A 14634-nucleotide genomic window follows, 5' to 3' on the forward strand; every position below is an offset into this window, starting at 1 on the left:
ACCCCCACAGTGAAGCATGGTGGTGATAGCATCATGCTGTGGGTATGTTTTTCAGCAGCAGGGACAGGGAAAATGGTCTGAGAAGAGGGGAAGAAGGATGGTGCGAAATACAGGGATATTCTTAAGTAAAATCTATTTCAGTCTGACAGTAATTGGAGACTGAGAGGGAGGTTCGCCATCCAATAAGACAGTGACCCAAAGCATACTGCTAAAGCAACACTCGAGTGGTGTAAGGGGAAACATGTAAATGTTCTGGCATGGCCGAGTCACAGCCCAGACCTTAATCCAATGTATAATCTGTGGTCAGACGTGAAGATCGCTGATCACCGGAGGAAACATCAAACCTGAAGGAGCTGGAGCAGTTCTGGTTTGAGAAATGGGCAAAAATCACAGTGGCCAGATGTGGAACGCTCAGAGACTTATCCAAAGAGACTGCAGCTGGAATTGCTGAAAAAGGAGGCTCTACAAAGTACTGACTGTAGGAGGGTGAATAGTTATATACACTGAAGGTTTCAGTTATCTTGTCCTATTTGTTGTTCGCTTCACAGTAAAAAGAAAAACTAAATGTTCACAGATGTCGGCACGTTCTGTACGTGAACTGATGGAAATCCTCAAAAAAATTGTGAAATTCCAGGTTGTGAAGTCGCAAAACACGCAAATTGCCAAAGGGGGTAAATACTTTCACAATCCATTGTATGTACAAAGTTACTGCACCAGCAGAACAAAGAGTGCAGCTCTGGAGTATAATACAGGATGTAACTCAGGATCAGTAATGTAATGTATGTACACAGTGACTGCACCAGCAGAATAGTGAGCGCAGCTCTGGGGTATAATACAGGATGTAACTCAGGATCAGTAATGTGTGTACACAGTGACTGCACCAGCAGAATCGTGAGTGCAGCTCTGGAGTATAATACAGGATGTAACTCAGGGTCAGTAATGTAATGTATGTACACAGTGACTGCACCAGCAGAATAGTGAGTGCAGCTCTGAGGTATAATACAGGAGGTAACTCAGGATCAGTAATGTAATGTATGTACACAGTGACTGCACCAGCAGAATCGTGAGTGCAGCTCTGGAGTATAATACAGGATGTAACTCAGGGTCAGTAATGTAATGTATGTACCTAGTGACTGCACCAGCAGAATAGTGAGTGCAGCTCTGGAGTATAATACAGGAGGTAACTTAGGATCAGTAATGTAATGTATGTACACAGTGACTGCACCAGCAAAATATTGAGTGCAGCTCTGGAGTATAATACAGGATGTAACTCAGGATCAGTAATGTAATGTATGTACACAGTGACTGCACCAGCAGAATAGTGAGTGCAGCTCTGGGGTATAATACAGGATGTAACTCAGGATCAGTAATGTAATGTATGTACACAGTGACTGCACCAGCAGAATAGTGAGTGTAGCTCTGGAGTATAATACAGGATGTAACTCAGGATCAGTAATGTAATGTATGTACACAGTGACTGCACCAGCAGAAAAGTGAGTGCAGCTCTGGAGTATAATACAGGATGTAACTCAGGATCAGTAATGTAATGTATGTACACAGTGACTGCACAAGCAGAATAGTGAGTGCAGCTCTGGGGTATAATACAGGATGTAACTCAGGATCAGTAATGTAATGTATGTACATAGTGACTGCACCAGCAGAATAGTGAGTGCAGCTCTGGGGTATAATACAGGAAGTATCTCAGGATCAGTAATGTAATGTATGTACACAGTGACTGCACCAGCAGAATAGTGAGTGCAGCTCTGGAGTATAATACAGGATGTAACTCTGGATCAGTAATGTATGTACACAGTGACTGCACCAGCAGAATAGTGAGTGCAGCTCTGGAGTATAATACAGGATGTAACTCAGGATCAGTAATGTAATGTGTGTACACAGTGACTGCACCAGCAGAATAGTGAGTGCAGCACTGGGGGATAATACAGGATGTAACTCAGGATCAGTAATGTAATGTATGTACACAGTGACTGCACCAGCAGAATAGTGAGTGCAGCTCTGGGGTATAATACAGGAGGTAACTCAGGATCAGTAATGTAATGTATGTACACAGTGACTGCACCAGCAGAATAGTGAGTGCAGCTCTGGGGTATAATACAGGAGGTAACTCAGGATCAGTAATGTAATGTATGTACACAGTGACTGCACCAGCAGAATAGTGAGTGCAGCTCTGGAGTATAATACAGGAGGTAACTCAGGATCAGTAATGTAATGTATGTACACAGTGACTGCACCAGCAGAATAGTGAGTGCAGCTCTGGAGTATAATACAGGAGGTAACTCAGGATCAGTAATGTAATGTATGTACACAGTGACTGCACCAGCAGAATCGTGAGTGCAGCTCTGGAGGATAATACAGGAGGTAACTCCGGATCAGTGCAGTAGCAGGGAGTTTTGAGCTTTATTCCCTTGTTAGCAGTCATTGTGTTTAGCGTAGCGGACGTCTTGGCCTCGGGCGGTGAGAACTCGTGGTTGCACTGACGATAGAGGACGTCTAAATATCCAGCACATTTATTATGTTATCAGAAAACAGGCAAAAACCTCCCTCCAAAGAGTGAAAATGGCGGATAGTGGGGTATCATTATAATGAGCGATGTCCTCGGGGTCTGATTACAGGAAAGTTGTACAGAGATTTTCTAGGGGATTAGAAAGAGACGATCACAATTACACAAATTACAAGTCGGATGCATCTACTTGTCAGGACGATGTCGTCTCCGCTCCGCAAGTAAGAGGTAACCGGTACAAGTGCAGCCGGCAGATCACCCACCACTGCCAGTAACGGGGCTCTCTGCAGTCTACTCTGCTCATCTATTACTCCCTGTTATCAGCCAGTACTGAGGGGGGAGGGGGTGTGCTGTGACTACATGGATGCCGCTACCTGTTACCATACCCAGCGCCCTGGATATTTGGGTGAACAATGATCCTCGAGGACGGGGGGGCAGTAGATGAGGTCGGGAGGGGAAATGGCGGAAGTCAGGTCGTTTCTATAGATGTCCATGATACCTGGGCAGAGGTGTGGGGTGGCTGACATAAGAGACGAGTAGCGGTGAGGCCATCACTAACCCCCTCCCCAGGTACCTTCGGTCTCTGACCCCCTTTGTGTCGCTCGTCGTCCTGATCTCACGTCTCCTCACTTTTCGCGCGGGAGACGAGGGGGGAAGACATGAATATGGCTCAGGCATAATGACCCCACAAAGGCTTAATGAAATTTGCAGCACAACCCGCTGTTCATTTTAATGGCCTCCGGAAGACAATGGAACAATGGCGAGCGGCGAGTGAAGTCTCGCGCAGGACGCAGCTTTTTTTTTCTCGCCTCATTCTTATTTTTCAAAGCGCGGTGGATCTTTTGTTTGTACATTTTCATAAGCGGAGGAGATAATGCGTCGGCTCGGGATTCGTTTTAATGTTTCCATCTGACCTGCGCTAATGGGGTCTCTGGGAATCGACGCTGAGATGCGGAGACCGCCACGTCCTGAAATCTCAGCCTCTCTCATAGCCGTCCATTGCGCTCCATAGCGCCGGCGGCCTCGACATTTGTCCCGTCCTCGGATTTGTGAGAGTCGCAGCCTGAACTATAGATACAAAGTGTCAGCGGTGTGCGAGTAATGGATGGATACAAGGAGACACAACGGTGGCGCACGACCTAGGGGGCGCTATTGGGGCAGCAGTCACTTCAGCAGTGAGGCTGGCGTGCTTCTCCACCATCTATTACGATTGGTCTCACCTCCATTTCTAACCTGTGCCAGACATTTCCTACATGGCACGCTTGCGCCACACCACGTGACAAGCGCGCCAACACCTGACCTGGACACATGGGCCCAAGATGGCAGCGCTCATGTACCAATGTGGAAGAACACAAAGTAACAATGTTCCTGGCGTGGACGAAATTTGTGCATGCAACGACACGGCGGATCTGCAGTCCGGTGACCCATCCTCCGCTCGACAAGTCGCTCCATGTTTGTGTGGAGGGTAAACAGTAATGTAATCCGGCACGATCTCTCTTTGTGGCAGGAGACAATGCCGCCGCTGTCAACAGCAAAAGTGCCAAAGACTTGCAACACCTCGCATTGTGTAGAAAGGAGCACAGAGGCGGACGAGCACTCTGCCGCGACCTCGGCCACCGCAGACAATGCCAGGAGCTGGTGGCGCAGAACCCCACAATGGGGATTACAGCGCAGCTATGACAAGAATGTGACTACGGGACGTCCGCCGTGTTTGCTCAGGTTCCTCACAATGGCGGCTCGTTAGCATTAGGTGCCTGCGGCTACATGAACCAACACAAAGAGAGAGAGCACTCGCCCGGAACAATCAGCAACTGCGCCCGTGAGTCAGAGGACTGGGCTTAAAGGGGAACTCAAGACACACGAGAAGCGTCCTCCCCTCCGCAGCGCCAGGACAACCTCTGCTTCTGCGTATATTAGTCATGTGACCAATCAGCTCCTCCCAGGAGGAGCCAGAGCTGGGAATGATGCATCATGGGAGATCAGCAATCATCAGCCGCCACGTTGGTCTTACCTTCCGGTTCACTTTTGATCAGCTCTTCCATTTTCCTTTGCTTCAGTGTGTCCACCACATCTGCTAAGCTACCTTTACGTCTCTCGGGGGTCCCCAAAGCGGCGTTAGACAAGGATTCGCCGCTCTGCCGCCCTCCTTCATCTGCCTTCAGGGGTGAGGTAGCTGAGTTTTGAGGGGCAAATGAAGAGACCACCTTATTGCCGTCTATATCCTGGAAGGACAAGAAGAAAGACGGAACGTTAGGATTCACAAGGAAACAGAGCGAAATGCAAAGTTCATGCAAGCGCCTCCCACAAATATGGCGACCGGCGACGGAGAAGGAAGGTAAAAAGGTGAAAAGCTGCAAAAAATGGTGGAATTTATGTTCAGCGAAAACCTGAAGGACGTTGCGTTGGTGAACGTACGTCAGCAGTGCGGCCATGGCTAGAAACACTCAGCCTCATCCCTACCGCATGGAGGAAGACCTGGCGCCAAACGCACATATCGCCGGCACAAATCAGGACCCGTCAGCGCCATTTTACTTTGTAACCATCGTTATATTTCATCACTTCTATAAGGAAATGAACATTGTGCTACAAAATGGACCGGCGCCGACTGTTCACACCGTAGAGTTCCCATTCAGCGTAGAGGAGGCGAGATTAAAAGGCGGCTGGAGAACGGCGCGCGGATCACCCAAGGTTCAGCGCGGCTCCATCTGGCTGATTTGCTGGGTGTTTCCGCAATGAATAGCGTGGAATGATTCCAGGACTCGGATTCCACCCCCCACTCTCCGCAGCGTATCTCCACCATTCTGGCAGCTCATCTCCGAAAAACTAAATTAAATTAATGATTGCGAAGGCGCCAGCTGACAATGGACCATGTGTCCCTGATATTAGGCTCATCTTAAATGGCAACCTTGTAATTGTGCCACTTAGCCATGTCTAATTGAAAGTGACAGCGGGTGTGCGGGGGAGCGGAGGGCCGCGGAGCAGGGGTACAGGTGACGTCTCCGAGATCACTGGGGAAAGCTGCGTGTATCCGAAAATATCCACACCTGGCGCTGAGGGCTCATCCCATAAGACGCAGGCCAAAAGTCAGAGATGCATCTTATAATAAAAACCACCGCCGGACCACCACCAGCCATGAAACCTGCAGGGACGGGACCCACCAAACAAGTCACGGGACGTGAAGCCACGAAATTACCAGAAGCAAAACGGCAGCAACAAGGGGTGATTAGTGTTTATGGGGGAAAGAGGAAAGCACCAAGATGTACAGCAACAACCTGGTGCAACAGCCATATGCACACTCCTCAGAAAGGAGAACAGTACTGATCACGGGGACCAGGGGGTGACACTCCTGAAATGGCTGATACCAGGGAGTAATAGATTGTAGCCTCCTGTCTTACAGTCTCCTCCCCCAGTAATGGCTGATAACGGGGAGTAATAGATTGTAGTCTCCTGTCCTACAGTCTCCTCCCCCAGTAATGGCTGATAACAGGGAGTAATAGATTGTGGTCTCCTGTCCTACAGTCTCCTCCCCCAGTAATGGCTGATAACAGGGAGTAATAGATTGTAGTCTCCTGTCCTTAATTGTAAAGTGCTGCGGAATATGTTGGCGCTATATAAATAAAAATTATTATTATATTATTATTACAGTCTCCTCCCCCAGTAATGGCTGATAACAGGGAGTAATAGATTGTAGTCTCCTGTCCTACAGTCTCCTCCCCCAGTAATGGCTGATAACGGGGAGTAATAGATTGTAGTCTCCTGTCCTACAGTCTCGTCCCCCAGTAATGGCTGATAACAGGGAGTAATAGATTGTAGTCTCCTGTCCTACAGTCTCCTCCCCCAGTAATGGCTGATAACAGGGAGTAATAGATTGTAGTCTCCTGTCCTACAGTCTCCTCCCCCAGTAATGGCTGATAACAGGGAGTAATAGATTGTAGTCTCCTGTCCTACAGTCTCCTCCCCCAGTAATGGCTGATAACAGGGAGTAATAGATTGTAGTCTCCTGTCCTACAGTCTCCTCCCCCAGTAATGGCTGATAACAGGGAGTAATAGATTGTAGTCTCCTGTCCTACAGTCTCTTCCCCCAGTAATGGCCGATAACGGAGAGTAATAGATTGTAGTCTCCTGTCCTACAGTCTCCTCCCCCAGTAATGGCTGATAACGGGGAGTAACAGATTGTAGTCTCCTGTCCTACAGTCTCCTCCCCAGTAATGGCCGATAACGGGGAGTAATAAATTGTAGTCTCCTGTCCTACAGTCTCCTCCCCCAGTAATGGCCGATAACAGGGAGTAATAGATTGTAGTCTCCTGTCCTACAGTCTCCTCTCCCAGTAATGGCCGATAACGGGGAGTAATAGATTGTAGTCTCCTGTCCTACAGTCTCCTCCCCAGTAATGGCCGATAACGGGGAGTAATAGATTGTAGTCTCCTGTCCTACAGTCTCCTCTCCCAGTAATGGCCGATAACGGGGAGTAATAGATTGTAGTCTCCTGTCCTACAGTCTCCTCCCCAGTAATGGCTGATAACAGGGAGTAATAGATTGTAGTCTCCTTTCCTACAGTCTCCTCCCCCAGTAATGGCCGATAACGGGGAGTAATAGATTGTAGTCTCCTGTCCTACAGTCTCCTCCCCCAGTAATGGCCGATAACAGGGAGTAACAGATTGTAGTCTCCTGTCCTACAGTCTCCTCCCCCAGTAATGGCCGATAACGGGGAGTAATAGATTGTAGTCTCCTGTCCTACAGTCTCCTCCCCCAGTAATGGCCGATAGCGGGGAGTAATAGATTGTAGTCTCCTGTCCTACAGTCTCCTCCCCAGTAATGGCCGATAACGGGGAGTAATAAATTGTAGTCTCCTGTCCTACAGTCTCCTCCCCCAGTAATGGCCGATAACAGGGAGTAATAGATTGTAGTCTCCTGTCCTACAGTCTCCTCTCCCAGTAATGGCCGATAACGGGGAGTAATAGATTGTAGTCTCCTGTCCTACAGTCTCCTCCCCAGTAATGGCTGATAACAGGGAGTAATAGATTGTAGTCTCCTGTCCTACAGTCTCCTCCCCCAGTAATGGCCGATAACGGGGAGTAATAGATTGTAGTCTCCTGTCCTACAGTCTCCTCCCCCAGTAATGGCCGATAACAGGGAGTAATAGATTGTAGTCTCCTGTCCTACAGTCTCCTCCCCCAGTAATGGCCGATAACGGGGAGTAATAGATTGTAGTCTCCTGTCCTACAGTCTCCTCCCCCAGTAATGGCCGATAGCGGGGAGTAATAGATTGCAGTCTCCTGTCCTACAGTCTCCTCCCCCAGTAATGGCCGATAACAGGGAGTAATAAATTGTAGTCTCCTGTCCTACAGTCTCCTCCCCCAGTAATGGCTGATAACGGGGAGTAATAGATTGTAGTCTCCTGTCCTACAGTCTCCTCCTCCAGTAATGGCTGATAACGGGGAGTAATAGATTGTAGTCTCCTGTCCTACAGTCTCCTCCCCCAGGAATGGCTGATAACAGGGAGTAATAGATTGTAGTCTCCTGTCCTACAGTCTCCTCCCCCAGTAATGGCTGATAACGGGGAGTAATAGATTGCAGTCTCCTGTCCTACAGTCTCCTCCCCAGTAATGGCCGATAACAGGGAGTAATAGATTGTAGTCTCCTGTCCTACAGTCTCCTCCCCAGTAATGGCTGATAACGGGGAGTAATAGATTGTAGTCTCCTGTCCTACAGTCTCCTCCCCAGTAATGGCCGATAACAGGGAGTAATAAATTGTAGTCTCCTGTCCTACAGTCTCCTCCCCCAGTAATGGCCGATAACGGGGAGTAATAGATTGTAGTCTCCTGTCCTACAGTCTCTTCCCCCAGTAATGGCCGATAACGGGGAGTAATAGATTGTAGTCTCCTGTCCTACAGTCTCCTCCCCCAGTAATGGCTGATAACGGGGAGTAATAGATTGTAGTCTCCTGTCCTACAGTCTCTTCCCCCAGTAATGGCCGATAACGGAGAGTAATAGATTGTAGTCTCCTGTCCTACAGTCTCCTCCCCAGTAATGGCTGATAACGGGGAGTAATAGATTGTAGTCTCCTGTCCTACAGTCTCCTCCCCCAGTAATGGCTGATAACGGGGAGTAATAGATTGTAGTCTCCTGTCCTACAGTCTCCTCCCCAGTAATGGCCGATAACGGGGAGTAATAGATTGTAGACTCCTGTCCTACAGTCTCCTCCCCAGTAATGGCTGATAACGGGGAGTAATAGATTGTAGTCTCCTGTCCTACAGTCTCCTCCCCAGTAATGGCCGATAACGGGGAGTAATAGATTGTAGTCTCCTGTCCTACAGTCTCTTCCCCAGTAATGGCTGATAACGGGGAGTAATAGATTGTAGTCTCCTGTCCTACAGTCTCTTCCCCCAGTAATGGCCGATAACGGAGAGTAATAGATTGTAGTCTCCTGTCCTACAGTCTCCTCCCCAGTAATGGCTGATAACGGGGAGTAATAGATTGTAGTCTCCTGTCCTACAGTCTCCTCCTCCAGTAATGGCTGATAATGGGGAGTAATAGATTGTAGACTCCTGTCCTACAGTCTCCTCCCCCAGTAATAGCTGATAACGGGGAGTAATAGATTGTAGTCTCCTGTCCTACAGTCTCCTCCCCAGTAATGGCCGATAACGGGGAGTAATAGATTGTAGTCTCCTGTCCTACAGTCTCCTCCACCAGTAATGGCCGATAACGGGGAGTAATAGATTGTAATCTCCTGTCCTACAGTGGCCCCCTTCTACTATACATTACGCTCTGGAGGCGGAGTCTAAGGGAGATCTATGCCCCGCCCATAGATCTTATCAGCTCATTTTTCTGGAATAAGACACTGGATGCAGTTATCAAGGTATCCCATTACTCAGTTTCTCAGCCCGCGGCCTGTACAGAAGGCTCAGGAGTGGCGATCGCTGACACTACTTTTTAGGCAGGCAGGCAGCAGTGCTAAATGCAGCAGAGTATTATGGGCTACAATGTGTTTAACGGATACAAACTATTACATTCTATGAATGCTAAATAAGTGTAAACATTCCTTAAAGGGGAACTCCATCTAAATCTGGAGCGATGCCGTCGATCCTCCATTGAAAGCAACACCCCCATAGATAAGGACACCGTACGTAGCAGTCTGTAGATCACCGGCACATTCTGATTGGCTTAGAAGAGACTGATCCTCTACACATATTATTGGTGATGCCCCTTACAGCCCCCCATATGGCACTTCAGAAATTGTTTCTGCCAATCAATTGAATTGATTATTGATGCAACCCACGGCGCCCCCCGCTGTGCACACTAATAATGGCCCAATGCGAGCATTGCTCTCGTTAGCGTCTACCGGCGGCGGAGAACAATAGCGGCTGTTATTGACGTGAACGCTGCCATGTAAATCAGGGGAGAATTAGCAGGCAGGTATCATTCAGCCACACGGCGCGGAGACGCTGCCACAGAAGTCGGCGGCATCCATTCATTATATGCAGCGAGATCAAACAGGGAGCTCATAATTAAAAAGCTCCTATTGAGCACTTAGACTCTCGTAACACACAGAGCGAGCGCACAAAGCGGACGACCGGCGCACAAGAGTCACTCTCCATCTCTCCTAATTAATTTCATAGATTTCCTGCTCATTCAGCATCGGATTTATATAGGAGCCATAGAAGGCGGCGGAGCGTTCACCCCTCAAAGGATCAATGCCGGCGGAATCTCAATTAACACAGCGCAGTTTACTGCAGAGCGCTAAAGACAACGCGCTAATAGAATGGAGTCAGTGATCAGAAGCAGAAGCTTGGAGCACCGCGGTGCGTCCGGGGCGCAAACATCCCACAACACCTGGTGGAGGGACACGCTGCATCCAAGGGTGCAAACATCCTGCAACGCCTAGGAGATGGCTCAAACCGCGCTGCATACGGGGCGCAAACATCCCGCAACGCCTGGTGGAGGAACACAAGCTGCATCCAAGGGTGCAAACATCCTGCAACACCTGGTGGAGGAACACAAGCTGCATCCAAGGGTGCAAACATCCTGCAACACCTGGTGGAGGAATACAAGCTGCATCCAAGGAAGCAAACATCCTGCAACACCTGGTGGAGGAATACAAGCTGCATCCAAGGAAGCAAACATTCTGCAACACCTGGTGGAGGAACACAAGCTGCATCCAAGGGTGCAAACATCCTGCAACACCTGGTGGAGGAATACAAGCTGCATCCAAGGAAGCAAACATCCTGCAACACCTGGTGGAGGAATACAAGCTGCATCCAAGGAAGCAAACATCCTGCAACACCTGGTGGAGGAACACAAGCTGCATCCAAGGGTGCAAACATCCTGCAATACCTGGTGTAGGAATACAAGCTGCATCCAAGGAAGCAAACATCCTGCAACACCTGGTGGAGGAACACAAGATGCATCCAAGGGTGCAAACATCCTGCAATACCTGGTGGAGGAATACAAGCTGCATCCAAGGAAGCAAACAACCTGCAACACCTGGTGGAGGAACACAAGCTGCATCCAAGGGTGCAAACATCCTGCAATACCTGGTGGAGGAACACAAGCTGCATCCAAGGAAGCAAACATCCTGCAACACCTGGTGGAGGAATACAAGCTGCATCCAAGGGTGCAAACATCCTGCAACACCTGGTGGAGGAATACAAGCTGCATCCAAGGAAGCAAACATCCTGCAACACCTGGTGGAGGAATACAAGCTGCATCCAAGGAAGCAAACATTCTGCAACACCTGGTGGAGGAACACAAGCTGCATCCAAGGGTGCAAACATCCTGCAACACCTGGTGGAGGAATACAAGCTGCATCCAAGGAAGCAAACATCCTGCAACACCTGGTGGAGGAATACAAGCTGCATCCAAGGAAGCAAACATCCTGCAACACCTGGTGGAGGAACACAAGCTGCATCCAAGGGTGCAAACATCCTGCAATACCTGGTGTAGGAATACAAGCTGCATCCAAGGAAGCAAACATCCTGCAACACCTGGTGGAGGAACACAAGATGCATCCAAGGGTGCAAACATCCTGCAATACCTGGTGGAGGAATACAAGCTGCATCCAAGGAAGCAAACAACCTGCAACACCTGGTGGAGGAACACAAGCTGCATCCAAGGGTGCAAACATCCTGCAATACCTGGTGGAGGAACACAAGCTGCATCCAAGGAAGCAAACATCCTGCAACACCTGGTGGAGGAATACAAGCTGCATCCAAGGAAGCAAACATCCTGCAACACCTGGTGGAGGAATACAAGCTGCATCCAAGGAAGCAAACATCCTGCAATACCTGGTGGAGGAACACAAGCTGCATCCAAGGGTGCAAACATCCTGCAATACCTGGTGGAGGAATACAAGCTGCATCCAAGGAAGCAAACATCCTGCAACACCTGGTGGAGGAATACAAGCTGCATCCAAGGAAGCAAACATCCTGCAACACCTGGTGGAGGAACACAAGCTGCATCCAAGGGTGCAAACATCCTGCAATACCTGGTGGAGGAATACAAGCTGCATCCAAGGAAGCAAACAACCTGCAATACCTGGTGGAGGAACACAAGCTGCATCCAAGGGTGCAAACATCCTGCAATACCTGGTGGAGGAACACAAGCTGCATCCAAGGACACACACATCCCGCAAAGCCTGGGGAAGGGACTCACGCTGCATCCAAGGGTGCAAACATCCTGCAACACCTGGTGGGAGGGACATATGCTGCATCTAAGGAAGCAAACATCCTGCAACACCTGGTGGGAGGGACACATGCTGCATCCAAGGACACACACATCCCGCAAAGCCTGGGGAAGGGACACACGCTGCATCCAAGGGTGCAAACATCCTGCAACACCTGGTGGAGGAACACAAGCTGCATCCAAGGACACACACATCCCGCAAAGCCTGGGGAAGGGACACACGCTGCATCCAAGGGTGCAAACATCCTGCAACACCTGGTGGGAGGGACACATGCTGCATCTAAGGAAGCAAACATCCTGCAACGCCTGGGAGATGGCTCACACTGAACCCAGGGGCCCAAACATCCCTCAGAGCCTGGGGAAGAGACTCACGCTACATCCAAGGGCGCAAACATCCCTCAATGCCTGGGAAAACATAGTAACACAGTAACATAGTTTTGAAGGCTGAAGGAAGACCTTATGTCCATCTAGTTCAGCCTATTTTTAGTGCAGCTGTTCTGCATTGTTGATCCTGGGGAAGACAAAAAACCCACAGAATAGAAGCCAATTTTCTCCATAGGGAAAAAATTCCTTCCCCTAAGCTGGGTCAACCATCTACCTATAATATTCTGTTATTCGTAACCTTCTATACTGTTACTCACAAGAAAAGCATCCATTCCTTTCTTGCATTCATTCAGTGAGTTGGCCATCACCACTTCCTCAGGAAGAGAATTCCAGAGCCTCACTGCTCTTACCGTGAAGAACCCTCTTCTATGCTGGTGCAGAAATTGTCTTTCCTCCAAATGAAGAGAATGCCCCCTTGTTCTTGTCACAGTCCTTGGTACAAACAGTTCATTGGAGAGATCTCTGTATTGCCCTCTGATATACTTGTACATATATATTAAGTCTCCCCTAAGTCTTCTCTTTTCTAGAGTAAATAGACCTAATTTTGATAACCTTTCTGGGTATTGTAGTGAACCAACTCCATTTATCATTTTAGTCGGCCGCCTTTGAACCCTTTCAAGTTCAGTAATGTCTTTCTTGAGCACCGGCGTCCAAAATTGCACACAATCCTCCAAGTGTGGTCTGACGAGTGATTTGTACAGGGGGAGAATTATGTTTTCATCTCGTGTCCCCAGACCTCGTCTAATGCATCCCATGACCCTATTTGCTTTGGTGGCAGCTGCCTGACACTGGGCACTCCAATTTAGCTTCCTATTGACTAAGATGCCTAAGTCTTTTTCCATGTCTGATTTCCCCAGCAGTTTCCCATTTAGTCAGTAATTGTAGCATCTGTTTCTCCTTCCCATGTGCAGAACCTTACACTTATCTGTGTTAAACCTCATTTGCCATTTTTCAGCCCAATTCTCCAATTTACTCAAATCTGTCTGTAGTTGCAAACTGTCCTCCTTTGTGTTAACTCCCTTACATAGTTTTGTATCATCTGCAAATACTGATATTTTACTGTGTAAGCCATCCACTAGATCATTAATAAATATATTACATAGTAGAGGGCCCAATACAGACCCCTGTGGTACCCCACTAGTAACCCTGGCCCAATCTGAGGATGCCCCATTAATAACCACTCTTTGTTTTCTATCACTCAGCCAGCTCCCTACCGATCTACACACATTGTCCCCTAGCCCGAGCTTTCTCCTCTTACTGACCAATCTTTTATGTGGGACAGTGTCACATGCTTTAGAGAAGTCGAGATAAATGACATCCAATGATTCTCCTGGGTCCATTTGAGAGCTTACATCCTCATAGGAGCTGATCAGGTTAGTCTGACAGGAGCGATCCTTCATAAGGCTCACACCACGCTGCATCTGAGGTGCAAACATCCCGCAATGCCTGGTGGAGGGACACACGCTGCATCCAAGGGCGCATACATCCTGCAACACATGGTGGAGGGACTCATACTGCGTCCGGGGCGCAAACATTCCGCAATGCTAGGTGGAGGGACTCATGCTGCATCCAAGGGTGTAAACATCCTGCAACGCCTGGGGGATGGCTCAAACTGCGCTGTGTCTGGGGAGCAAACATCCCGCAATGCCTGGAAGATGGCTCACGCTGCGCTGTGTCCGGGGCGCAAACATCCCGCAATGCCTGGTGGAGGGACACACGCTGCATCCAAGGGTGCAAACATCCCGCAATACCTGGGAGATGGCTCACGATACGCTACGTCAGGGGGCGCAAACATCCCGCAACGCCTGGGTCTGTAGTTGACACCTACTTCATTATCTGTGCTCAGAGAGTGATCACTGTGTTATCTGTGGGGTTACATAGGACTGCAGTTGACACCTACTCCATTATCTGTACTCAGAGTCATCACTGTTGTGTGTGGTGTTACATAGGACTGCAGGTAACGTCAGTATTAGTGGGGTTCAGTGCGCACATTGGGCTCTGCTCCGTCAGCGGTGACATTCGGGTCCTCGGCCTGCTCTTGTCAGCTG

The 14634-nt window shown here is 49.0% G+C and overlaps 1 protein-coding gene across 3 annotated transcripts in view; it reads right to left on the reverse strand.

The window, feature by feature from the left end:
* The window catches only part of SOX5 (SRY-box transcription factor 5), a 269372-nt gene that overhangs the window by 181626 nt on the left and 73112 nt on the right, over positions 1-14634 (reverse strand). For all 3 annotated transcript variants that reach the window (XM_073543998.1, XM_073543997.1, XM_073543996.1), the window contains one exon: positions 4533-4743. In XM_073543998.1, coding sequence (XP_073400099.1) covers positions 4533-4743 — 211 coding nt within the window. The remainder of the gene's footprint in view (positions 1-4532; positions 4744-14634) is intronic.

The sequence above is a fragment of the Dendrobates tinctorius genome, unplaced genomic scaffold (assembly GCF_039654945.1).
Source record: "Dendrobates tinctorius isolate UK_male_01 unplaced genomic scaffold, ASM3965494v1 ptg000136l, whole genome shotgun sequence".
NCBI classification, from domain to species: Eukaryota; Metazoa; Chordata; class Amphibia; order Anura; family Dendrobatidae; genus Dendrobates; species Dendrobates tinctorius.